The sequence below is a fragment of the Ovis canadensis genome, chromosome 11 (assembly GCF_042477335.2).
Source record: "Ovis canadensis isolate MfBH-ARS-UI-01 breed Bighorn chromosome 11, ARS-UI_OviCan_v2, whole genome shotgun sequence".
NCBI lineage: Eukaryota > Metazoa > Chordata > Mammalia > Artiodactyla > Bovidae > Ovis > Ovis canadensis.
The window spans coordinates 35770599-35795490 of NC_091255.1; the positions used below are offsets into that span (position 1 = coordinate 35770599).

The 24892-nt window shown below is 51.6% G+C and overlaps 3 protein-coding genes across 10 annotated transcripts; all 3 read left to right on the forward strand.

Moving 5' to 3' along the window:
- The first annotated feature begins 1917 nt into the window (after positions 1 to 1917).
- On the forward strand, positions 1918 to 11034 carry TNFSF12 (TNF superfamily member 12). 4 transcript variants are annotated; one of them, XM_069603385.1, is made up of 7 exons: positions 1918 to 3319; positions 3462 to 3512; positions 4053 to 4125; positions 4892 to 4945; positions 5029 to 5064; positions 9974 to 10098; positions 10293 to 11034. In XM_069603385.1, exons 1-7 carry the CDS (start codon positions 3161 to 3163, stop codon positions 10542 to 10544), a joined length of 750 nt encoding a protein of 249 aa, XP_069459486.1. In that variant the 5' UTR covers positions 1918 to 3160; the 3' UTR covers positions 10545 to 11034. The 4 variants fall into 4 exon arrangements, with proteins under 4 accessions (XP_069459486.1, XP_069459487.1, XP_069459488.1 ...); XM_069603386.1 differs by having other exon boundaries at positions 3465 to 3512; XM_069603387.1 differs by lacking the exon at positions 4892 to 4945.
- A 264-nt stretch (positions 11035 to 11298) lies between these two features.
- Positions 11299 to 14301, forward strand: TNFSF13 (TNF superfamily member 13). Of its 5 annotated transcripts, XM_069603382.1 has the most exons (8): positions 11926 to 12020; positions 12277 to 12505; positions 12698 to 12742; positions 12861 to 12939; positions 13075 to 13122; positions 13266 to 13384; positions 13596 to 13734; positions 13978 to 14301. In XM_069603382.1, exons 2-8 carry the CDS (start codon positions 12299 to 12301, stop codon positions 14085 to 14087), a joined length of 747 nt encoding a protein of 248 aa, XP_069459483.1. In that variant the 5' UTR covers positions 11926 to 12020; positions 12277 to 12298; the 3' UTR covers positions 14088 to 14301. The 5 variants fall into 5 exon arrangements, with proteins under 5 accessions (XP_069459482.1, XP_069459481.1, XP_069459480.1 ...); XM_069603381.1 differs by lacking the exons at positions 11926 to 12020; positions 12698 to 12742 and adding an exon at positions 11299 to 11391; XM_069603379.1 differs by having other exon boundaries at positions 11655 to 12505.
- Positions 14302 to 15107: 806 nt separating this feature from the next.
- Positions 15108 to 24614, forward strand: SENP3 (SUMO specific peptidase 3). Its single transcript, XM_069603375.1, has 11 exons — positions 15108 to 15480; positions 16645 to 17370; positions 19712 to 19951; positions 20042 to 20153; positions 20532 to 20679; positions 20810 to 20857; positions 21274 to 21351; positions 23037 to 23174; positions 23359 to 23442; positions 23564 to 23614; positions 24076 to 24614. The coding sequence occupies exons 2-11, from the start codon at positions 16656 to 16658 to the stop codon at positions 24184 to 24186; spliced, it is 1725 nt and encodes a 574-aa protein (XP_069459476.1). The 5' UTR covers positions 15108 to 15480; positions 16645 to 16655; the 3' UTR covers positions 24187 to 24614.
- Positions 24615 to 24892: the final 278 nt, after the last annotated feature.

Here is a 24892-nt window from a genome sequence, read left to right on the forward strand (position 1 = left end):
GATCCATCATAGGAGGGTAAAGTTAACATACCACGCAGACCCAGAAAACGCTGAGTAGACGGCACAGAGGGACCCCGCTGACTCTCGAGAGACTAAGACCATCCTTAAGAGGAAGGGAAAGAAGATCCCAGATGAGCCCCTTGAGGATGAAGCTGCATAATTAACTCCTGCTGCTTGGTCTCATCGACGTGCACATTCCTACACCAACTCACACAATACCTCCGTTGGGTATGTGGGGCTCTGCCTCTGTCTGTGATGGATGGACTTCCCTGGTGGCTGTCACTGCTCCGCCAAAGAGATTTTAAACCACTCCACTCTTTTCTGGGACACAATCATAATCTCTCCCTGCTCTCTGGGTGTAAGCTAGACCTAGTCAATAGACTCAGGTCATAGGGTTACATTTGATATACATGCCAGTGTAACAAAAGCCTAACCTACAATAAGTCCTGGTAAATCTACCTTATTTACATGCTAGGTGGACAAGATCTGTGTTTCAATGGTATAAGTATATTGCTGCCTTATTCATACCCTCTATAGGGACAAACAGATATGATTAAAGTAGAGGCCTTGACTAATTTCACAAAACAGGCCCTCCTAGATAGAACAAAAGCCATCCAAGCCTTAATGAAGAGCAAATCCAAATGAGAAAAACAGTAATTCTAAATAGAATGGCTTTGGACATACAGCTGCTCAAGGAGGGACCTGTGCTATAATTAAGGTTGAATGTTGTGTATGCATTCCTGACTTATCTGGCAATGTATCAACTACTTTAGATGTCATGAAAAACCAGGTAAAAGCAATGTCAAATGAAAACATTCCTTTCTGGACTTTGGTCCTATCTTGGGTGAAGGGCGATTGGTGGAAAACTATATTTACCATTGTTATAGTTGCCTTGATAGTTCTGCTTTGTGGACCCTGAATTTTACAATGTATTCAATGTATCCCGATGAATGATGCTCATAATATGAGTTAAGAGCATCAAGAGGAGGGAATGAAGGAGGAAACAGACAGAGCTGGACTCCATCTTAGGCCAGGCTGCCAACATTAGGCTACAGGCATGGTCACCCTCCCAGTGGACTCTGAACTTTGTGCCCGGTGTCTATAGAAGTGGCATACCCATGGAAAACCAGACCCCTGGATAAATGTGCCTCAGGACTTGCACTTGGATTCTCCCTTGCCTAAAAGAATATGCTAATTATCTCTGTAACAGAACAAAGTGGTAAATTCCATTATGTTTATCAGGATACGACCCCAGGCCTATTGATAAATATTCACTGTTTACCTGGTCTTGTGACAGATAAATGGGTTAACTTTGATCCTCTCATTTACCTTGTCCAGACTAGTTTCAAGGAATTTGGGGAGGTGGGTTTGAGCAAGTACACTTAGGGTATATAAGGTTTTCACAAAAAACTTGTTGGGGTCCTCAGCTAAGAGGAGACGGCCTTGGGCCCGCCGGTGCAATAAACGGCATTCCACTATCTGCATTGTCCTTCTGAGAGAGTTTGTTTCCCTGAAGGCGAGGCTACAACACTGACAGGTTGCATCCTAGACTATTTGAACCCCTCACCTGGAAATCCTCATTTTTATGGTGTTCATTCTAAATTATTATATCACAACCCTAACCAACCCCTGTTTCTACCTAGCATGCAAAGACCTGCTTTACACCAGATTTCAAAGTCTTAGGAAATGTTGTGGCCTTACTTATCTCCCTGTGAAGTGTCAGACTGTCAAGGGATAAGTAATAAACTTGGCTTTGGGTGGTCCAGGGTTAAGACTTAACAAACTGGAGTTCCAGTGGTTAAGACTCCACACTCCCAATGGAAGGGGCATGGGTTCCATCCCAGGTCAGGGAGCTAAGATCCTGCAGACTGTACGGCAGGGTGTGAAAAAAAACAAAAAAGAAATTGCAAGTAAATTTGAAGATCTAATTGTCTTTATTCAACCTTCAGGAATCAGGGATCAGAAAACATCCCATTTAACAAGCAGACAGGCCTTCCAACGAAACAAAGGGATCTTCTATAGAGACAAGGTGTGTATCAGCAAAAGAAAGAATTGATTCAGGCAAGGTCACCTGGTCACCTTCCCTTTGGGGTGAGGAAGGGCAGGGGTCTTATCCAGCCGACTACCTCCTCACTAGGGTGGATCAGGGAAATTCCAGACTAATTGGTTTAAATCGCTGCTGCTAAGAGAGGCTGAAACTTCCATTAGCTCGGGTGTGGTGTTTTGGTCTTGCTACAGGTGGCTCCGCACAAGGGACTCCATCTGGGGTCGATTTAAAGCGACCTCTGTGACCTCCTTGTAGCTCCTCGCTGAGCTCAGGTAACCCCTATTATTTGCATAAGTGGCTCGTGAGTTTCCAGAGAGGTCCATTTGGGGAACACACTTGGGGTGGGGTTGGGGGCACACAGTTCCCGGCGCACAGTTTTAGAAGCTTGCTCTCCTCAGGTGCAGGATGCTGGGGTTTAAATCAACTACCAACGGATTTGCTACAAGAAGTGGAAACCCAGCCTGCACTAATGCCAGACCTCAGCTCTTTTCGTTACTTGCAGGAGGAGGATGTCTTTAGGTGCGGCTGCTAAAATCCGAATGTGCCTTGGCTTCTGTGTTGACTGAGGGAATAATAAGACCAGCCACAGGTAGCCTTGTCACCTTGGCCTGCAGGCCTAATTTAGCAATCTCGCTCGGGGAGGACTAGACCCGCCGCACTTGCGGCGGTGTTCCCGCCCCGCCACCAGCACCCAGGCTGCCGTGGAGTTTCTGCTGTTTCAACCCTCGCTCCCCTCTCTCCCTCCGGCCGGCCGCCCGCGTGGAGAGAGCTCAGCCGCACACCCCAGCTCGCCCGCTGCGCACTCACACACACATCGCCACGCTTTTCCGCGCTCGGGAGGTGCGTGCCTCCGGCCGGGACCCGCTCTGCCCTCTTCAAGCCGAGCGGCGCGCGCCCGGCTCCGTGCGCTGCGCTCGGCCCAGCTCGGAGTTTAATCACCAACAGTGTCCGGTTTCCTGTCCTCATCCCCCACCCCACCCCCGCCAACCCTGCTCCCGCCCCGTTTCCCTGGCCCCTCCCTCTCCCCGGCCAGATCCGCCCGCCGGCTCCCCCTCCCCCGATCCCTTGGGTCCAGGGATGGGGGGCCGGTGAGGCAGGCACAGCCCCCGCCCCATGGCCACCCGTCGGATCCAGAGGCGGAGGGAGCGCCGGGGGGAGCCGGGCACCGCCCTGCTGGCCCCGCTCGTGCTGGGCCTGGGCCTGGTGCTGGCCTGCCTCGGCCTCCTGCTGGCCGTGGTCAGCCTGGGGAGCCGGGCATCGCTGTTTGCCCAGGTGAGGCCCGGCTGCACACCCCTCCCTGGGACTGTGCCGAACATCTGATGGGGCCGGTGGGCAGGCGGGGAAAGGGGCCAGGAAGGTGGGTGGAGGGTGAGATGTCAGGTGGAGAAGGACAAGGTAGCTGCCTCCTTCCCAGCAGGAGCCTTCCCAGAGGGACCTGGTGGCAGAGGAAGACCCGGACCCGCTGGTGAGTGGGGGGTGGGTGCTGGCTACCTGGTTGCTGGGCATGGGAAGTGTGTCCCCCGCTTGTGCCAGCCATGTGTGTGGGGTGTGTGTGCATCAGCCCTCTAATGCCTGGGTTCATGAGAGTGACAACTGTGTGTAAGGGGTTTGTGCCCCCTTGGTGTCAACCAAGTACCAAGTGTTTACTGGCCATGGGGGGCGTGGGAGTGTGAGATGCAGGAGCCTGCTATGGAAGAGGGATGCTGGCTGTGTGTGCAGGGTGTGTACTCATTTTGCACACTGACTGGGTGTGGGCGTGTGTGTGATGTACCAATTGCTGGTTGAGGGGAGCGGACTAGGGGGATGTGGCTGGTCTTGGGGAGAGGGGTGAGGGCTGATCCCTGACCCCAAGAACTTGCCTCCCGGTGGCCTCGGCTGCTCTTGGCTGAGGGACTCGGTCCTCTTGAGACTGGGCCTCTTGTGACGGGCCCCTGGTCGGTCTTAGTTTGTGTCTCCTGGAGTCCCTGGTGAGATCCTGGTTTAGCTGTGCCCTTAACGCTCTTAGGACCTGAACCCCCAGCCCGAGGAAAGCCAGGATGCTGTTCCTTTCCTGAAACTGGTTCGGCCCCGCAGAAATGGTGAGCAGCTCTTTATCCCAACCATCGGTTCAGTTCAGTTCAGTCGCTCAGTCGTGTCCGACTCTTTGCGACCCCGTGAATAGCAGCACGCCAGGCCTCCCTGTCCATCACGAACTCCCGTAGTTCACTCAGACTCACGTCCATCGAGTAATCATAATATCATGGAGGCTTCTGGACTCACTATCGGTTTTGTTCATCATAAAAGCCCTGTGAAGCAGGCAGAGCAAAACCCATTATCCTTGCTTATGGGTAGAGAAACTGACGCACAGAGTGAAAGGGGGGTTCAGAGTCACAGAGACTCAAACCTAGAATTCTGACCCTCCCTCGGAAGCTCCTTCCATTGCATAGACCTGCTTCTCACTCAGACCCCACCCTGAATATGAAGGCGGGTGGCCAGGAGTTAGGAGAGCTCCTGAGGTCCTGATGAAGAAGAGGTAGGGGAATCAGAGGCCCGAACCCCCAAAAGCAAAGACTTATGACTGGGGTGACCCTGTGACCATGTATCCAGGCTTGCAGGCTTACACCTGTGGGCTCAATGTGATGATTAATAATCCCCTTTGTGCTCAGAAGCATCCCACTTCGGATGATAAATTATCAGTGGCTATACCTGTGGAGGAAGATAAGGCCTGTGGTTCTGAGACCAGGAGACTGAACAAAAATAAGGATGCCAGGGTACCGGGGGGAATGGGGCTGAGAGAGTAGCTCCTGGCCACCCACCCCCAGACATGGGGACTGCTTGGCCCATCTGTCTTTCCTTGATCCTCAGCATCTAAAGGCCAGAAACCACGGGCGCGCAGAGCAGTTGCAGCCCACTATGAAGGTGGGTGATGGGGAGCCATGCCCAGGGAGAAGGGGTGGCTGGGTGCAGGGCAGGGCTCACCACCCCTTACCTGTGTCTTACAGTTCACCCACGACCAGGACAAGACGGAGCACAGGCAGGTGAGGCCCCGCCCCGCCTCTGAGCTCTTCTCTTACCCTCACAGCCCTGGCCTTCTGGACAAGGGACCCCCTCCAAAGACTTGATTCCCACCCACATCCCCACCTTCAACATCAGAAACTCCAAAAGCCAGTTCAAAATGCTTAGGGCTCGCTTCTCTTGGCTCCCAAAACTGGACTTTCTCCATGACTCAAACATGGGACCCCAGGGAGACCCCTTCCTCTTTCAGAGACCAGGCAGATTCCCACCCCTCTCCCCCAGCAAACCACCAGCTGGGCTTTTCTTTCAGCCCTCGCTCATCTCCAAGAAGCATCTTTGATTTTTTTCCCTCTTCTTTCCCTTCCATATTCCAAGAGTTTTTGTGCTCTGATCATTTTTCTCTAAATATTTCCACTCTGATATTCTTTTCCATCCCTACCCCACCCCTACCTAGGCACCATGACCTCAGAACCTCAAACTCAGTCTCCAGCTCCTTCCCCATTCTAGACTTTCCCCACCCCTACTGTGTCCCACCTGTGTTGCCAAGTTCAGCCTCCTTAAGCCTGTCCCCCATTCTTCTATTGCTTTTCTGCTTGGCTTTCAGCCTCTCCACGCTCTGGTCTCAACCTCTCTTCCTGGCACATTCTTATGCCCTCTCCACACTTGTTGGCTGACACCCCCTCCCCACCAATGTGCTTCTTCTGGACTTTGGACATACTGTTCGTTCACCTGGAATTCCCTTCCATGTGACAGGCCAGGAGGCAAGATACGAGAGTGTCTTAGTCTAGGGTTGGCAGCTGAGATGGAGAGAAGTAAATGGATTCAGTGTGTAGATTGAAGAGAAGGACTTGGTAGAGCAGGATAAGGCAGGGGGAAGGAATGACTTCTAGATTTTTAACTTGGGCATCTTTGAGAATAATGGTGTCTTTTATTAAAGGGGTGTTAACCAGGAAGGAAATAGGTTGGGGGGGCATGTAAATTAATAATTGAATTTGAGAGCTAATAATAACTAAGTGGATAAATGATAATAAACAAGTGAGTTTCACAAATAGTTAGCTGGACTTGGTGAGTGGCTCAGGCCTGGGCAGGGTGTGTAGAGTCAGGAGTCGTCACCAGATGGATGGTATTTAAAGCTACAGGACTGGATGAGACATCCACGAGGGAAGTGGGCCCCACAAGGAAAGCCCTGAGGCTCTTGGAGCAGAGTAGGAGGATCCAGCAGAGACTGAGAAGCAGCCGGAGAGAGGGGAAGAAACCCAGGGAGGGCAGTGTCCTGGAGTCTCAGAAGACATAGTTTCAAGAAGGAGGATGTGGCTGTCTATGTTGAATGCAGCTGAGTGGTCACATGAGATGAGAACAGAGAAATGACTGCTGCATTTAGTAACATTCAAAGCCAACTGGTGACCTTGACAAGGGCGGTGGCTGGTGTGGTTACGTTGGAAGCCAGTGTGGATGGGTTAAGAGAAAATCGGAAATAGGAATCAGAGACAGTGACAACCTTCTCCAGAAGTTTCTCTGTGACAGGACCAGAGAAATGGGCCAGGAGGCAGAGAAGGATGTGAGTCCAGGAAAAGTTCAGTCCTTAAGAAATACTGCCTAAATCATAGCTACCTATTCAGTGTTTAATCTCATCTAATCCTTGAAAGAGTCCTAAAAGGAAGATAATCCAGCCATCTCTTTTTTACAGATAGAGATGACCGGAACCTGTCCAGGTCATGGTGATGCTAAGAGGTGGGGCCAGGATTTGAATCCAGCTAGCTGTGCTTGTGTTCCAGACACTGCGTGAGAGGCGATTCCCAGTGCAGGGATGGGGGAACCTGCAGGCAGCATTCAAGAAGGTGGGAGGGGGTGGACTCCAGAAGGAAGAAGGGGATGGGATGTGTCATCTCATCTCCATAAGAGGGTCAGTGGTGATCACAAGAACAAGTCGGTTTGTGGTTTGGGTGGGAGGACAAAAGGTAGCCCTTACCTGATGCCTTTGGGGTCCTCTGGAGATTGAGGGAGATGGGCAGGAGGGACAGTGAAAAGTAAGCCTAGCAGGGAAAAAAGGGTGATTGCCGGGCAGTAAAGAACGAAATTTAGTGATACCATGGTCTCAGGCACACCATGCCCTTAGCCACAATGAGCTCAAACTAGTTCCCTAGCCAGGAATGCCCTTTCTCCTTCTTCCCCCTACTCTTCATGCCTCAGGCCAGCCTTCCTCCCTTCTCTCTGCACCATTATTTCAGCAGTTACCCAGACATTTACTCATTCGTTGACTCAGCACACATGAGCTGAGATGCTACTGTTTGTATGCACCCAGCTAGGTGCCCACACTGAGTAATATCCAGACCTATTTGCAAGGAACTGCTGTCTAGGAGAGGAGGCAAGCATATAAATTTGTAAATTACAATGTGATATGACAAGAATAATAATGAAAGTAGCAAGAGACACATGGCCAGTACAGAGGAAGACAACTTTACAATGGAGTCAGGGACTCTTTCCCAAGGAGGCATGGGCTCTTACCCAAGTGTGAGTATAAGACGGACAGAGGGGCAGGGCCACTTGTACAAAAGCCCAGAATTTGCCAAGAGTCTGATGAGGCTGGAGGACGGGGAGCAAGCGGCTCAATGTGGTGGAGGAGACAGATCCAGACGAGCAGGATGGGGTGAGGCTGGAGAAGCATATGGAGCCAGGTCACAGTTGGAGTCTGGAGGTTCTTCTGAAGTCAAAGCAGAAGAGTCTCACGTCTGCATTTGAGAAACATCACTCTATGCCTCTGTGTAGTGTGGCGAGTAAACTGGAGCAGGCAGTTTACTCCCGGTGGAAACAGGGAGCCTAAAGAGGAAGGAGCCTGAACAGAGTCCCAGTGAGAAATGGCCGAGTCCACACACACAGGGGAGAGAGACAGCTACTTAGGTGGCAGGCTTGCTAGCAACTGGTGATCAGTGGATAAAGCTGGTGAAGGAGAGAGAGGCTTGGGTGCTTGATAAGAGGTAGAACCAGGAGCCCAATGTGGAATGCAGTCAAGCAAATTTGGGGTTGGGGGGCAGGCTCAGTTTTGGTCTAGGTGAGTTTGCAGTGGGGAGCATGGGGAGGTTACTCTAATGGCAGGCAGGTAGCAGTGTCAGGCGGGGAGGCACGGGCAGAGCTGGAGACTCAGATTGGAGTCTTGTGAAATAAAAGCCAAGGCAACACATAGGTAGGGATGAAAATGCCCTGTGAGCATTATGTTCCTGAGAAAGGAACCAGGAGAGCGCCCCGGGGCAGGCAGAAGATGGGGGTGCCGGGAAGGAAGCTTCCCAGGCTACCGAGATGAGGTGCCGGAAGCCCCGGAGAGCAGCCTGTGGACCCAAACAAGAGACAGCTGCCCCTACAGCCTCTTCCTCCTCTGTTTTCTTCCCACCAGCATGTGCTTGGTGTCTGCTCAGAGCAGGCCCAGCTGCAGGGCCTGAGGTGCAGTAACCAGACCAGTTCCCCTGCTCCTTGGGGGAGGCAGACCCCAAACTATCACAGAAGGAAATAAAGATGATTTCTGTCCTTGGGGACTGCTATGAGAGAGATGCGGTGAGTGGAGAGTTTAACGGAGACTAGCTGTTAATATTTCAGACTGGGAGGCCTGGGGAGGTCACTCAGAGCGACCAGACTGACTGAAGGGAGGGAGGAATCCTAGGGGGAGGGAAGAGCAGTAAAAACCCTGTGGAAACAGTGAGCTTGGTGCCTGGCAGGAACAGAAAGTGGGCCTGAGGGCCTGGAGTCTTGTGACTTGGAGGAATGTGTGAGATTAGATCTGAGAGGTAAACAGGGGTGGCTCATGGAGGGCTGGGAAGTCACTTGAGACCCTGCTTTGTCATTTGATTCTTTGTCTTCTTTACAACTTGCAATTACCTTTACTCTAGTTTTGTTGTTGTTAATGGCTTTATTGAGATATAATTCACATACTATACAATTCACCTTTTTAAAATGTACAGTTAAGCTTTTAGTATAGTCACAGAATTGTATGACCATCACTACAGTAATTTTAGAGAGTTTTCATGACCTCAAAAAGAAACCCTGTACGCTTCACCCACCACACTGTATTTCCCTGATCTCCTCCAGCCCTAAGCAACTGCTAATCTACTTTTTGTCTCTATGTATTTGTTTATTTGGAAATTTCATGTGCATGCGTGTTCAGGCACTTAGTCATGTCTGACTCCCTGCGACCCCATGGACTGCAGCCCTCCAGGCTCCTCTGTCCATGAGATTCTCCAGGCAAGAATACTGGAGTGGGTTGCCATTTCCAACTCCAGGGGATCTTCCAGACCCAGGGATCGAACCCCCATCTCTTGAGTCTCCTTCACGGGCATGCACATTCTTTACCATTGTGCCACCTGGATATTCATAGAACATGTGATCCTTTGTGACTAGCTTCTTTCACTTAGCATAGCGTTTTCTTGTTTCCTCCACATTGTAGCCTGCATTAGTACTCCATTTCTTTTTATCCCATTGTATGGACTTAACACGATTTTCCTTATCCATTCATTAATGGATGGAGGTTTGGGTACCATTTTATTAGTTTTTTTTAAAAATCTTTTTCCCTTTTGATTATCTTTAATTTTAATAACCCAAGGAATATATGATTCAAGTAAAGCATCCATACCTTCTCCAAGTAAAAGAGCAAATGGTGCAGACACAACCTATAAAAGCCCCCATGCTTCTTGAGTCCTACTCCTCTCTCCAGAAGCAGCTGGTGAGAACTTGCTGTCTATCATTCTAGTCCTCTATGTCGGGTTTCTTCCCCTAACTTCCTATCACACTCCCAGCTCCTTAGGCCGCGGCTCTTCCCTTCCCCTGGGCCTCCTAGATATCTTCTGGGTAAAGTGGGCCCAGAGGTTTATAAACTCAGTGTCTCATCAGCCAGTGTGAGAAAGTTCTCTAGAGGGATTTCCCCTGTCTCTGAACACCCACATTCAGGTGTGGACGGGACGGTGAGTGGCTGGGAGGAGGCCAAAATCAACAGCTCCAACCCCCTGCGCTATGACTGCCAGACCGGGCAATTTATGGTCACCCGGGCTGGGCTGTACTACCTGTACTGTCAGGTAAGCCCCACCTGGCTCCACGGGTAAAGCCGGAACTGAAGGAGAAGGGTTGGGCTTCGGGGTTGGGGGCAAGTTAAAGGTGGGGAGGGGGAGCGTGGGGTTTGGGCTGAGAGGAGCCTTGGGCCTCTCAGGACACCTGAGATGAAGCCGAGGGCCAGCAGACCCTGAACTCTGCCCCTCCCCTGCCTCCCCAGGTGCACTTTGATGAGGGGAAGGCTGTCTACCTGAAGCTGGACTTGCTGGTGGATGACACGCTGGCCCTGCGCTGCCTGGAGGAATTCTCGGCCACTGCGGCCAGTTCCCCTGGGCCCCAGCTCCGTCTCTGCCAGGTGTCAGGGCTCTTGCGCCTGCGGCGAGGGTCCTCCCTGCGGATCCGCACCCTCCCCCAGACCCAACTCAAGGCTGCCCCCTTCCTCACCTACTTTGGACTCTTCCAAGTTCACTGAAGGGCCCCGGTTTCCAGGTGGCTTGTCCCCACGGCCGCTCTCTGAGCACCCCTGTCCCCTCTGTCCCACCCTGAGCTGCTCCTCCCCCAGACCTGCCTCTACCCCCGGAAGGCTGCCAGGGCTCACGTGATGTCCGTGCCACTCAAATATTCCCAGCCTCGCTGACAGCTCTCCCCACCTCCAGCTCTCCACCTCACTAGCTCCCCAGCCCCATTTATCTCCTGACTCCCCAACCCTGGCTGCAGCCCCCCAGGACACTGTGTTTACTGTACTCTGGGTGATGATGGGTCGTGCATACCCCCTCTTCAGCCACTAAGAGGGGCCAGATGCCAGAGAGACTGGGACTAGGCCAGGAGTTCCCGAATGTGAGGGGTCAGAGACCAGGACAGGCTCCTCCCCTGATAACTCCCTGTGGATTTTTAAAACAGATATTATTTTTATTATTATTGGGACTAAATGTTGATAAGTGGATATTAAAGAGAATATGTCATGGTTGCTGTCTTTATTGGGGCTTAGGGGATATCCTCAGGGTAGCTGAGGGCCAATGGAAGGTGGGGGTCTGGGAGGTGGGGGGTGGGGGAAGACGGTCACCTGGAATTCCAGGACGACATCCAGGCTTGGGCATGGAGACCTACGTGCCTTGAAGCCCCAGGCAGGAGAAGAGAATCAAAAGGCAAACTGCCAGGGGAAAAAAAAATCAATTCTCTGCCCAAGGTCCAGCAGAAGTGGCCTGATTTACCTAGGAGGCGGGCTTCCTCCTATGGGGAATCCCTGGGCTGGGAGGGCAGCGGCCCTTCCTGTTGGCAGCCTGGGCACCTGCAGCAGGTGCTGGCACCAGTCTGAGCTGGTATTTGGCGCAGGGAGGGGGGAAGCAGGGGGTGGGCAGGGAAGCAGGCGCGACGTGGGGGCTCAGGGTCAGGAAGTGGGACACTAGGGCCCAGGGACACGGGAAGCTGCGCCCCAGGGTCCAGGCAGGAGTCCTACAGTGGTGGGGCGCTCTGGCTGTCTCTTTCTCATTTGTCCAGAGCCTTATGTAAGAGCGTTTCTGGGGAAACAGGAAGTCCCGCTTGCCAAGTTCAGCAGAGAGTAGTGCAGGCCTTCTTCCAACACACCCGGCCTGGCCTTAACCCCGGAACTCAGCCAGTTCCTTGCTTCCCCGACCCTGGTTCTCCTCCCCACTAACCCCCTCTCCTCCCCTCCTCGCCCACCTTCAGTCACGGTGAGCGGACTGCCCCGGAGATCTCACCTGTGCCAAGGCGTGAGGGTCTTCCACTCTCCACCCTTGACCCTCGGTGCTGCCCAGCATGTCTCTCCATCCCGGCTCCTGGCACCATGCCCCAGAGCCAGCCAACCTTCCCTCCCCCACTTCTGGGGCCGCCCCGGGGTTCCTGCGCTCTGGCCGCTCCTCCTGGGTGTCACTGGGAGCCCTGTCCTTCCTAGAGAGACTAACACCAAATTCTCCTGAGGCTGGAGGAGGTGAGGGGTTTCGGGATAGTGCTGGCCCCGCAGCAGGGTGCCAAGAGCACCAGCAGTGCCCCAGCTTGCTTCCCGCCTCCCTTCTTTTTATTCTCAAGTTCCTTTTTATTCCTCCCTTGCGTAACGCCCTTCTTCCCTTCTGCACCACTGCCTGCACCCCCACCCTCCCCGTCACCTCCTTGCCATCCCACTCCTGAGACCACAGCTGTTGGCAGGGTCCCCAGCTCATGCCTGCCTCATCTCCTTCCTTCCTAAGCCCCAAAGGGCCCCAGGGAGACATGGGGGGACCCGTCCGAGAGCCAGCACTCTCAGTTGCCCTCTGGTTGAGTTGGGGGGCGGCTCTGGGGGCTGTGGCTTGTGCCATGGTTCTGCTGACCCAACAAACCGAGCTGCAGACCTTAAGGAGAGAGGTGACCCGGCTGCAGAGGAACGGAGGGCCCTCCGAGAAGCGGGAAGGGAATCCATGGCTGAATCTCCAGGAGCAGGTGAGTGAGGGGAGAAGCATGTCTGGCAGAAAAGGATGCGTGGCAGGGTGGTCTCTGGGTTTCTCAGTTCTAGCAGCTTGGTCGGCAAAGTTTGGAATGGGTGCAAGAGAGGGTCCCAGGGTTTGGAGGTCAAGGGAGCAAGCATTCCAGGAAAGGAAATTGTTAAAGATTAATGCTTTTCATACCTAACAGATTCTGGAGGAGAGCCAGTACCCAGACTCAGGTTGCTGGGGAAAGGTGCAGGAGAGATGTGAGGCATTCCTGGGGCAGGTGGGAGGTGGGGGGTGGGGGTGGGGAAAGGCTTTCCTGGGACCCTTGCATCTTAGCCTAACCCTGACCCTCTTTCCACAAGCAGAGCCCTGATGGCACAGAAGGCCGGGAGAATGGGGAGAGATCCCGGAGAAGGAGAGCAGTGCTCACCCGTAAACAGAAGAGTGAGGCCTCCGGGGTGCAGCAGGGGTGGGAGGTGATCCACAGCAGGGGGATCTGGAGACTGCAACCCTGAGCCAGGGCGAGGGCGGAGGGCTGACAGTCGTGCAACTGCTGAGATCTCCTCCCTCTTTCCCCAGAGAAGCGCTCAGTTCTGCATCTTGTTCCCATTAACATCACCTCCAAGGGTGAGCACTATTTCCAATCATGGCTTTGGGGTCGGGGGCAAGATCCAGGAAGTGTGGGACTGGCACATCAGCCAAAGAGAACCTTAGAGAGTAAGTGTCTGAGTGTGCACAGAAATCCTCACTGCCACATTCTTTGCCTCCAGAGGACTCTGATGTGACAGAGGTGATGTGGCAACCAGCTCTCCAGCGTGGGCGAGGCTTGGAGGCCCAAGGATATGTTGTTCGAGTCTGGGATGCTGGAGTTTATCTGCTGTACAGCCAGGTAACCCCAAATATCCTCTGAGCCTCACCTGAGGGCCTGGAGGTCTGTTTTCCCAAAGCCTTGTACCCCAGCACTGAGGTTTAACCCCTATCCATACCCCACTTAGAGGGCCCTTCTTCATTCCTTGGCTCCTTTGTCAGGGCTCCTGAGGCTGCCCGGACCCGAGCCATGCCAGCCCACTTTATTCAGCATCCCCTCCCTTCCCTGTCAGGTACTGTTTCATGATGAGACTTTCACCATGGGTCAGATGGTATCTCGGGAGGGACAAGGAAGGCAAGAGACTCTATTCCGATGCATACAAAGCATGCCCTCCAACCCTGACTGGGCCTACAACAGCTGCTACAGTGCAGGTGAGAGGTGGGTGGGCGGTGCAGGGTGGTTATGAGGGGAGCAGATCCCTGACCTGGGGCAACAAGTAGGGGAGCTATGGCAGGGCTTGGAAGCTGGGGTGTAGAGGCGGAGGTGAGGAATGGACAGAATGTGGTAGTCCTTACAGGAGACAAACATAACGTTGAGCTGGATAAGGGAGGGGAAACATCAGATTATCTGTATGGCTGTGCTTCACTGAGCATCTGTTTTCTCCCCTTTCTCAGGTGTCTTCCATTTACACCACGGGGATATCTTGAGTGTTATAATCCCTCGGGCAAGGGCCAAACTTAGCCTCTCTCCACATGGAACCTTCCTGGGGCTTGTGAAACTGTGACTGTGTTGTAAAAGGTAGTTCTGAGCTTGGAAGACCAGGGTGGGTACACTTTGGAGACGGCCAAGAGCTGATTAGACAAAGGACAGGGAATAGTCAGGAACAGAGGCCTGCCTCTGCCCCCAGGTTTGACAGCTCATGACTCTCCCTTGTTCCCACCCGCACCCCCAGGACTTTGAATTCACGGATATTAAAGAGGTAGAATAGCTTCTTCTTATTCTCCAGCCCCAAATTCTTGAGGGAGTCGGGTAGGGTTGGGGGTGGGAAATGCCAGGCTTTGTCTAGACTTCCTTTGGGTCCCACTGGAATGCTTCCAGAACAGCACCACCATCTAGCGGCGGTTTGAGACAACCATCCTGTCGGTTGGCAAATGTCCACGAGTTCTTCCTCCGCTCAAACTCCTGGTGCTTTACACCACACCTCTCTTTAGGTACCCTCTGCCTCTCCACCCACAAGAAACCCCATCCTCACTTCGCTCTCTATCTACTGCACTCCAGTTTCCATCACTATCTCCAGAGGTGTTAATTGTTAGGCGCTGGTCTGCAGAGGGTGCCTGATGCCGACGGCCCCCTTTCAACCACACCATTACTCTTCAGGTCCCAAGTTTTGCTTTCACTCTGTCCACTATCGTGGCCCGGCAGGCCGGGTCGCCTTGGCTAAATCATACGCCCCAGTCCTGATCCTGACTCACTCCTCTGATCTCTCCTTTCTGCGCAAGCCCTGCCCAAAATTTAAAAATAAAGAATAAATAAGACCTTGGATCCATTTCCCCCACTGCTGTGCCTCAGCCCCGTCCACGCACCTCCCAGCCCACGGACCTCCCAGCCCTCTTCCGACGCGCTTCACTGCACCCACGTGTCAGGGCCCCCAGTTCAGCCTCCGGGGTGCCTGGAACACCAGGCTACACCGCGCGGGGGCGGAGGGCGGAAGATCGGCACGGGACACGCAGGCGCAAAAGAACTAATGGAAGGGCTGCCAGGCGCAGCTCGGGTTCAGGGCGTGTGCGCAGGCGCAGCCCTGACTGGAGCTCGTGGGCGGGGCGGTCCCGTGGCGTCTGCGCTCTCGGGCAGGCGGGGCTAGGCGCGTGGTGGCCCCGCCGGCGCTGTTCGCCGGGTGTGACGCACTAATTGTGCGCCACCGCGGCCGGTGGGCCTGGGGCTCGAGGGAGGGGAAGGAGGAGGGGGAGGTGGTGGAGGTGGAGGCTGAAGCAGAGCAAGAGGCGGCCGCGGCGGGGTGGCGCGGCGCGCGGCCCAGAAGCGTTGGAATCCTGAATTGAGACGGCTGCGCCTGAAGACAGCAGAAGTCGTGGGGCCGCCGCCGCCGGAGAGATGAGCCGGGAAGCCTGAGGCCGGAGACGCCCGCCCTCGGGCCTGTCCGCCCGGCTTCCCCGCTCTGGGTGAGGACGCCCCCTCCCCTCCCCCCAGCTCTGCCACGGCCTCTCCCATTTCTGGACCCCATTCCCACCTAATGGGGGCCCAGGAGGCCCTCGAAGAGGCTTTATAAGGCCCTTGCACGCGGAGTCTCCCGAGCCCGTAGGACCACACCGGTGCTGGGACGCATTCGGGTCCCCAGCACGGAGCAGGAAGGGGGCTGGGCCAACCTGGCTCGGCTGAGTTCCGTCTCAGCGCGCCTTGACTCGGCTCCTTAAGCGCCATCCGGTTCTCTTTCAGTTTCCTCTAAAATCCTTCCCTTCTCATTAGATTCTATGACCTGAACCGTAGCCCTCGTATCCCCATTCCCTCCTGAGACGACCCGAACATGCCCACACACCCCATTCATTCCGCGGTGATGGAGAACTCTCTTCTCACTCTCGTTTACGGATTCCCGGCGGAAGTTGTGTTCTCACATATCTCTGTACCATGTCAGTATTCCCGTACTGAGCCGTTTCCCTTATTAGCTCTCAGTTAGGATATCCCTTGTGCCAATAGACTTGTGTTAGTGCTCAGTCGTGTCCAACTCTTTGCTATGGACTGTAGCCCGCCAGGCTCCTCTGTTCATGGAATTCTCCAGGCAAAAGAATACTGGAGTGGGTTGCCATTTCCTTCTCCAGGAAATTTCCTGACTCAGGAATAGAACCTAGGTCTCCTGCATTGTAGGCGGATTCTTTACCGTCTGAGCTACCAGGGAAGCCCCTGGTGGTATTAAAGTAGAGAAGTGGAGCCTGCAAATACTAGGCTTGATGTGGGGATCTGAGAAATAAGAGCCCTGAGGCCTGCTGCTTAGCCATTCTTCCTTGCCTCTAGCTGGTCAGGAGAGAGATGGTGGCACAGACTCTAAAGGGCAGCTTGTGGACCATGTTAACTATATAAGGCAGATCTGAAGTTAGGAGTGGGCAGAGGGGCTGGGGAGGGCTAAGATCCTGGGAGAGCAGGAGTCTCTTGCTGTGTTAAGACCTGGGTCTAAGGAAAGGAGTCCTGGTTTAGAAAAGCCAGTCATGTCTGCTTGAAATCTCTCTTTTCAGTAGTTTGTGTCTGATTGCAGAAGACGCATGTTGAGAAAGAGAGGCGGGATCTGGGGTGTAGGATGTTTGGATTCTGACACTCCAACTTTTGTTTTCCAGGCTATTGGAAGATGAAAGAGACTATACAAGGGACTGGGTCTTGGGGGCCTGAGCCTCCTGGACCCGGCATAGCCCCAGCTTTTTCAAGTCCCAGGCGGGAGCGTCTTCGTTGGCCCCCACCCCCCAAACCCCGACTCAAATCAGGTGGAGGGTTTGGGCCAGACCCTGGGTCAGGGACCACAGTGCCAACCAGACGCCTCCCTGTCCCTCGGCCCTCTTTTGATGCCTCAGCTAGTGAAGAGGAGGAGGAAGAAGAGGACGACGAAGATGAAGATGAGGAGGAGGAAGTGGCAGCTTGGAGGCTGCCCCCCAGATGGGGTCAGCTGGGAGCTTCCCAGAGGCCTCGCCCTCCCCGCCCTACTCATCGGAAAACCTGTTCACAGCGCCGTCGCAGAGCTATGAGAGCCTTCCGGATGCTGCTCTACTCAAAAAGCACCTCGCTGACATTCCACTGGAAGCTTTGGGGGCGCCACCGGGGCCGGCGGCGGAACCTCGCACACCCCAAGAACCATCTTTCACCCCGGGAAGGGGCTGTGACACCACAGGTGCCATCCCCCTGCTGTCGTTTTGACTCCCCCCGGGGACCACCTCCACCCCGGCTGAGTCTGTTAGGTGCTCTCATGGCTGAGGATGGGGTGAGAGGGTCTCCACCAGTGCCCTCTGGGGCCCCCATGGAGGAAGATGGATTAAGGTGGACTCCAAAGTCTCCTCTGGGCCCTGACTCTGGTAAGGTGGGAATGGGGCAGAGGAGAGGGTGGAAAGGGCTAAGATCGTGGGAGACCAGGAGTCTCTTGCTGTGATAAGAGCTGGGCCTAAGGAAAGTAGGAGGGCAGAGAGAGAGATTGCAGAACAGTTGTGCAATGTTTTAAGCCCCACTCGGAGCAGGAACTAAGTCTGGGAAGAGAGTCAAGGCGGGAAACAGGATTCCTAAGTAGGTGCCCTGTGCATAGATGAGAGAGGGAATCATGGTTTAGAAAAGCCAATCATATCTGCTTGAACACTCTCTTCATTTGGCCTCTGAGGGTAAGTGCCCCATGCATGTACATCTCATTCTTAGAGTGGTGGGATGGATCTCTCTGGGTAGAGGAGTACATCACCTGGACAGTTGTATGTGACATTCTCACTCAGAATGTTTCTCTTTTGGAGAATCCCAACTAAACAACATCAGGCTCTGTCTTTATTAATTATTTGAGTATTTATTGAGTCTTTGCTGTATGCCAGGTACTATGCTAGTATGCTAGGCATTATGAGAAATAGCTTTGAAATTTACATCTCTCTGAATCCTAATGTTTTCTTGCTCTCCTTCTGTTTTTGAGTACAGGCATACCTCATTTCATTGCGCTTCACTTTATTATACTCCAGAGACATTGCATTTTTTCCAAATTGAAGGTCTGTGGCAACACTAAGTAGAGCAAGTCTTATCAGTGCCATTTTTCCAACAGTATTTGCTCAGTAGCATGTCTGTGTCACGTTTTGGTTAATTCTTGAAATATTTCATTGCCTCCACCGCTGAAAAGATTACTGCTCACTGAAGGCTCAGAAGATAGCATTTTTAGCAATGAAGTTTTTAAAAATATTTTTATTTTATTGGAATATAGTTGATTTACAGTGTTGTGTTTCAGGTGTACAGCAAAGTGATTCAGTTATACATATATTCATTCTTTTTTAGATTCTTATGCAGGGTATCAGAGAACATTGAGTAGAATACCCTGTGCTATATATACTAAGTCCTGTATTATATATAGTAGTGTGTATATGTTCATCCCAAGCTCCTGATTTATCATTCCCCTCCACATTTCTCCTTTGGTAACTATAAGTTTGTTTTCAATATTTCTATAAGTTGGTTTCTGATTTGTAAATAAGTTCATTTTATCTTTTTCTAAAAACCAGGTTCCACATACGCATGATAGCGGTTTGTGTCTTTCTGACATCACTTAGTATGATAATCTCTAGGTCTATCCATGTTGCTGCAAATGGGAGTTTTTTTCATTCTTTATTTTATGGCTGAGTAACATGCCAGTGTTTACATAGGCTGCGTCATCTTTATCCATTCATCCACTGATGAATGTTTAGATTGTTTCCATGTCTTGGCTGTTACAAATAGTGCTGCAGTGAACATCAGGGTGCAGGTATCTTCAGATTAGGGTTTTCTCCAGATGTATGCCCAGGAGTGGGATTGCTGGGTCACCCGGTAGTTGCTGTTTTTAGTTAAGGAACCTCCATACTGTTCTCTGTAGTGATTTTACCACCTTACATTCCCACCAACAGTGTAGGAGGGTTCCCTTTTCTCCACACCCTCTCCAACCTTGTTTCTAGACTTTTTTCTTTTTAAGAAGACAGAGGTGGTTTATTTATTTTTTGACTGTGCTGGGTCCTTGTTGCTGTGCATGGACTTTCTCTGGTTGTCAAGAGTGGGGGGCTCTTCGTTGTGGTGGCTTCTCTTGTTGCGGAGCACAGGGTCTAGACACACGGGCTTAGTTGCTCTATGTCATGTGGACTCTTCTCTGACCAGGGATCACGTTGGCAGGTGGATTCTTATCCACTGTACTACCAGGGAAGTCCTCGTTTGTAGACTTTTTGATGGTGGCCATTCTGACCAGTGTGAGGTGATACCTCATTGTAGTTTTGATGTGCATTTCTCTGATGATTAGTGATGTTGAGCATCTTTTCATGTGTAATAAAGTATTTTTCAATTAGCTTTTTAGATATAATGTTGCACACTTAATAAATTATAGTATAGTAAAGGTAAGTTTTATATGCACCAGGATACCCCAAAATTTGTGTGACTCAGCTTATTACAATATTTGCTTTATTGTAGTGGTTTGGAAGCAAACCTGCAATATCTCTGAGGTATGCCTGTAATAACTCTTCCTCTCTGTCCCTTATAACCTCTTGAACATAATTGTCTCATGCTTTAGGGTTTTCATTCTTTAGTGTTTGTACTGGTAGATTTTGTTTCAGTTCCTCCTTCTCGTGGTCTTATAATTTGGGTGCCTCATTTACTCTTCCCATTGTTCTTTGATCTGAGTGAGTTTCTTGCTTCCATCCTATTTCCCCTGCGCTGCAGGTCTCCTCTCTTGTACTCTGCCCAATGGCTTTGGGGGACCACTTGGGCCAGAAGGAGAGCGAAGTCTGGCACCCCCTGATGCCAGCATCCTCATCAGCAATGTGTGCAGCATCGGGGACCACGTGGCCCAGGAGCTTTTTCAGGGCTCAGATGTGGGCACTGCAGAAGAGGCCGAGCGGCCTGGGGAGAAAGCTGGCCAGCACAGCCCTCTGCGGGAGGAGCATGTCACCTGTGTGCAGAGTAAGGAGCCCTCCAGGATCTCGTCTTTCCTCTTAGCTGACTGTGAGATTGGAATCTGGAGTCTCACTTTTCTTTCCTCCCTCCACTCAGGCATCTTGGATGAATTCCTTCAGACTTACGGCAGCCTCATCCCCCTCAGCACAGATGAGGTAGTGGAGAAACTAGAGGACATTTTCCAGCAGGAGTTCTCTGCACCTTCCAGGTGAGGCATGAAAGAGATGCCCTTTGGAAGAGGGCTGGGACCTGAGAGATGGGGAGAGAATGCTGCTGCCTTTTCTCCCATAGGGATGTAGTCGGGGAGGAGGAGGAAGCTAGAACTGAAGGGGAGGAATCTGCAGACAAGGTGCCAAGCCCCCGTGAGCCACCCGGGAGGGCCTTTACCTGGGACCCTGAAATACCACGTGGACCTAAGTATTCCTGTGCTTCTTACAGGGGAGTGTGCCTTTAGCAAGTCCTCAAAAGGACCCATGACCCAAAGAAAAAGTTTTAGATTCTTATTCTAGGCAGTAGAAGGTACTCTGTGCCCAAGCCACCGCCCCCACCCCAATCTCTTGCATGACTCAACCCTTGGCCTACCCAGGAAGGGCCTGGTGCTGCAGTTGATCCAGTCATACCAGCGGATGCCAGGCAATGCCATGGTGAGGGGCTTCCGAGTCACCTATAAGCGGCATGTGCTGACCATGGATGACCTGGGGACTTTGTATGGACAGAACTGGCTCAATGACCAGGTAAGGAGGTGTGGAGAAACAGGCCCAAGAGGGGGTTTGGGGAACAACGTTGTTTGGGGCCCTCTCTGTGGGGAAGCCCTGTACCCATGCCACACCCTCCGTGGCAAGTGGCCTCCCATCTTCTCCTCAGGTGATGAACATGTACGGAGACCTGGTCATGGACACAGTCCCTGAAAAGGTAGGCCTAACCAGATACTTCAGTGCCTGGAAAAACTTTGGAAGTTTTAAGCAGCTTTTTCAGTCTCTTTCATGTCTTCCATTTTACATAAAGAGGGTCTTTCTTTCTGGGGAGAGATAGTAGAAGGTAATTTGTTAAATTCAAATTTGTAATCTTGGTCCTGAACTTTTCAATTCTAATCCTTTCCCCTAGTCTATAGTGTTTTTCCCCAATGGCTAATCCCACAAATCAGGGTGGGAAGTTATAAGATGAGGTTGAAAACAGTTTGTGCTTTTTCCCTTTAGTAAGTTGGACTGGAGTTTGTGGAAACCAGTCCTTAGAGCTGTGATGAAATGGAATGGGCGGGGGAGAGGACACGTGGCGGGAGGGCCTGCGGTCTGTTGATTCCACCTGGCTCTTTTGTATCATTGGCACAGGTGCATTTCTTCAACAGTTTCTTCTATGATAAACTCCGTACCAAAGGTTATGATGGGGTGAAAAGGTGGACCAAAAACGTGAGTTATGAATTCACATCTTATGTAACACCTTGCCTCTAAAGAAGAGTTCTGTTTCCTATGAATCCTTTCCCCAACCCTGTTCATTCAGACTTTCAAGTATTTATTAAATGTCTTTTGTGTGCCAGGTTAACTGTTCTGGGCATTAAGAATACAGTATTAAATAAGGAAAACTTATTGCCTTTTAGGGGTGAGAATCAATAAGCCAGTTAAAGTACAGCTGGTGATAATTTGCTGTAAACAACAGTAATGTGGTAGCATGGGGCTGGGTACTTTAGATAGGGTGGTTTGGGAAGGCTTCTCTTAGCTGATACTTGAGTGAGGAGGAGCCAACCCTGTGCACATCTGGGCAAGGGTATACTAAGCAAAGGGAACACCAGGAACATGGGACACAGAGCAAGAAAGAACATTTGAGGATCAGAGGGCCTGTGTGGCTGCCTGTGTGGTTGGAGCAGAGTGAGCAAAGGAAAAACCATAGAAAATTTGGTCAGAGAGTAGATCATGTGAGGTGTGGAGGGCAGGTCCACCAGGGTAGATTTTATACTTTGTGGTCTAAGAAGCCATTGAAGAGCATCAAGCAATCTGGGAAGTGACTCATGTTCTAAACTCCTGTTTGGTGATAGAGGGAAAGCGGGCAAGAGTGGAAGCAGGCAGACTAAACAGAGTAGCTGAGAAGTCCTGATGAGAAACTTGGGCCAGAGTGGTCAATGTGGAAATACTGATAGAAGTAGTTTTATTTAGGGTAGCTCTTGCAGGTAGAACCAATAGGACTTTCTGATGGATTGGACATGAGAGATGAGGAAAACATAGCAATCAAGGATGATGCCTAGGTTTTTGGCCTAAGTTACTGGGGAATATAATTAAGGCGGAGGGCAGCAGGTTTGGTGGGGTGGGAAAGAGTTCTTTTCTCCATTCCGATTAGTTTACCTGTCCTCCAATTCAAAGGCCAGGAAATTTCTATAGTGAGGTAGGGCCATTGCCTCTAGCATTTCTTAATTCCTGTTTCCCTGTAGAGGTGGGGTGACATGCATCGGAAAGAACTTGGCTTTCTCTATGCCTGTGTTTAAATTCCACCTCTGTCATCTCTTACTTCTCTCACCTTGAGCAAGTTGCTTTACTTTTCCAAACCAGTTTCCTCATGAGAACTTTGTTTCAGAATTGTTGTGTTAACTGACTGAGCATCTGTTTGGTGCCATGCATTGTTCTTAGTGTATTATGGATATCATTGTTCTTAGTGTATTGTGGATATTAATTAGTTCAATCTGTGTAACAAACAGGTGAGGGTAGATACTGTTATTTTCAGTCTTACAGAAAAAGGAATTGAGGTATAAAGTTACTAAGTAACTTGCTTGGGTCATAAGCTAGTGCATGGAAGAGCTGAGTTTGAACCCTGAGAGTCTGGCTCCAGGATCTTGAACCTACTAAGCACTTGTACCTTTAATGTGTAAAAAGTACCTGGCTTATCCTGGGCCCTCCAGTGTGTGTTCTGTACCACCTCCTCTGTCTTGCTTTCCTCCTTAAGCCCAAGAATCCAGACATCCAGATGCTGGGCCTTGCTTCACGGTCCAGGGGCTGGGTGTTGAGTTCTTCCACTTAGCTCCTTGCCTGCTCCTCCTTTAGAACTCTCATAACAATTAGCAGGATTCCTGTGCTGTCTTACCTGACCTCCATCCCTGCCTCCTTAGGTGGACATCTTCAATAAAGAGCTCCTGCTAATCCCCATCCACCTGGAGGTGCATTGGTCCCTCATCTCTGTTGACGTGAGGCGGCGCACCATCACCTATTTTGACTCGCAGCGCACCCTGAACCGCCGCTGCCCTAAGGTTTGAGAGGGAAGGGAAAGATGGGCAGAATGTGGGGAGGAGATCCAGTGGCAAGGCATTTCAGGCAGAAGGTTGGGTTTTGGGTCTCTGATGAGCAACCTGGGCTTGGTGCCTGTGACCAGCACAGCTTGGGTTCAGTTGGGAAATGAAGAGGCTCACTTCCTCCTTTCCTCCATCTACACAGCATATTGCCAAGTATCTGCAGGCAGAGGCAGTGAAGAAAGACCGGCTGGATTTCCACCAGGGCTGGAAAGGTTACTTCAAAATGGTAAGTTCCTAGAGGAGGTTTAAGCGGGGTTGGGGTGGTAGGGGGTGTGGTAGGACGCAGAAGTTGAAGCTATACCCTTAGGGTCTCCAGGAGAAGGGCTTACCTTCTTTTTATTCTCCAGAATGTGGCCAGGCAGAATAATGACAGTGACTGTGGCGCCTTTGTGTTGCAGGTAAGCAGATACTAGGTGGGTTAAAGAGAGTTGGGAGGGAGGGGGAAGCTGTTCGGCCTCCCTCATTTGACTTAGAACCGCTTACGCAGCGGGAGTAACCCTACGTGTTAGAATGCAGAAACCCTGATTTCATTGGTCCTCTCTTGGCTTCTCCATACCTTGTTGGGATGGGATCCTTGGGCTCTGGCCCTGATATAGCTGCCTCTGATCCCCAGTGCAAAGTGTTTTTGTTAAACACTTGATATTTTATGTACCAAATAGGAACCTTGGCTTTACAGTCAGATTTTTTTGAACCCCAGCCTATGGGACCTTGGTTTCGTTTGTTTGTGAAATGGGAATATTTTTGGAAAGATCCAGTGAGAGGTGTATCAGAAGAAATACGTAGCACAGGTCCTACTGGGTAGTGGGGAGGTGGGGCGTGCTCAGTAGGTGGTTCTCATGGCCTGCTTTGTTAACCCCAGTATTGCAAGCACCTGGCCCTGTCTCAGCCATTCAGCTTCACTCAGCAGGACATGCCCAAACTTCGTCGGCAGATCTACAAGGAGCTGTGTCACTGCAAACTCACTGTGTGAGCCTCGTATCCCAGGCCTCAAGCCCATTCGTTAATGGGCAGGGGAACATGGGAGACCCTTCCCAAGAAACTCAAGTTCCTTTTGTCTTTAGCCTCTTTCCACCCAGTTCCCTTTGGTTTTTCATATTTAAATGTTTTGATTTCTGTATTTTTTTTTTTCCCTTTGAGAGAATACTTGTTGATTTCTGATGTTCAAGGGGTGGCCATGGAAAATCCCCTATTTCCCGCTGTCTGCAAGGGAGTATGGCCTTGTGGCCTGGGTGGGGCAGTCATCTCCCTTCCATGTGCAGGGGCGGCGGTGGGGGGCAGAAAAATCTAGGGGTGGTGGGCGGGCAATGGGATTACTGCCTGCCAAATCGTCAAACATTTTTTATATATATATATAAATGCCACGGTCCTCCTCTGTCAATAAAGGATCCTTTGGAGATACATAGTGGTGGTCTTCCTTAAGGGGCCTCAACCTAGTGGATATGCTCTCAGGCTTTCCTCCAGCCAGTGCTGTTAGCTTCCCCTTATGGGATTTAAGACTCCTGGGGCGAGCTTTCCATCCGTGGCTCAGACAGCACCACCACCATGCCGTCCCCAAAAAGAATCCCCCAGTGGGGGGCGCCAAGCTGCAAGTACGGAGGGTTGGTAAGCCTCAAAAATAAGGGAGCTTGAGAGGTGCTAAAGTTGGGGAAACAGCACACTTAAGGGGGCAGGCAGTA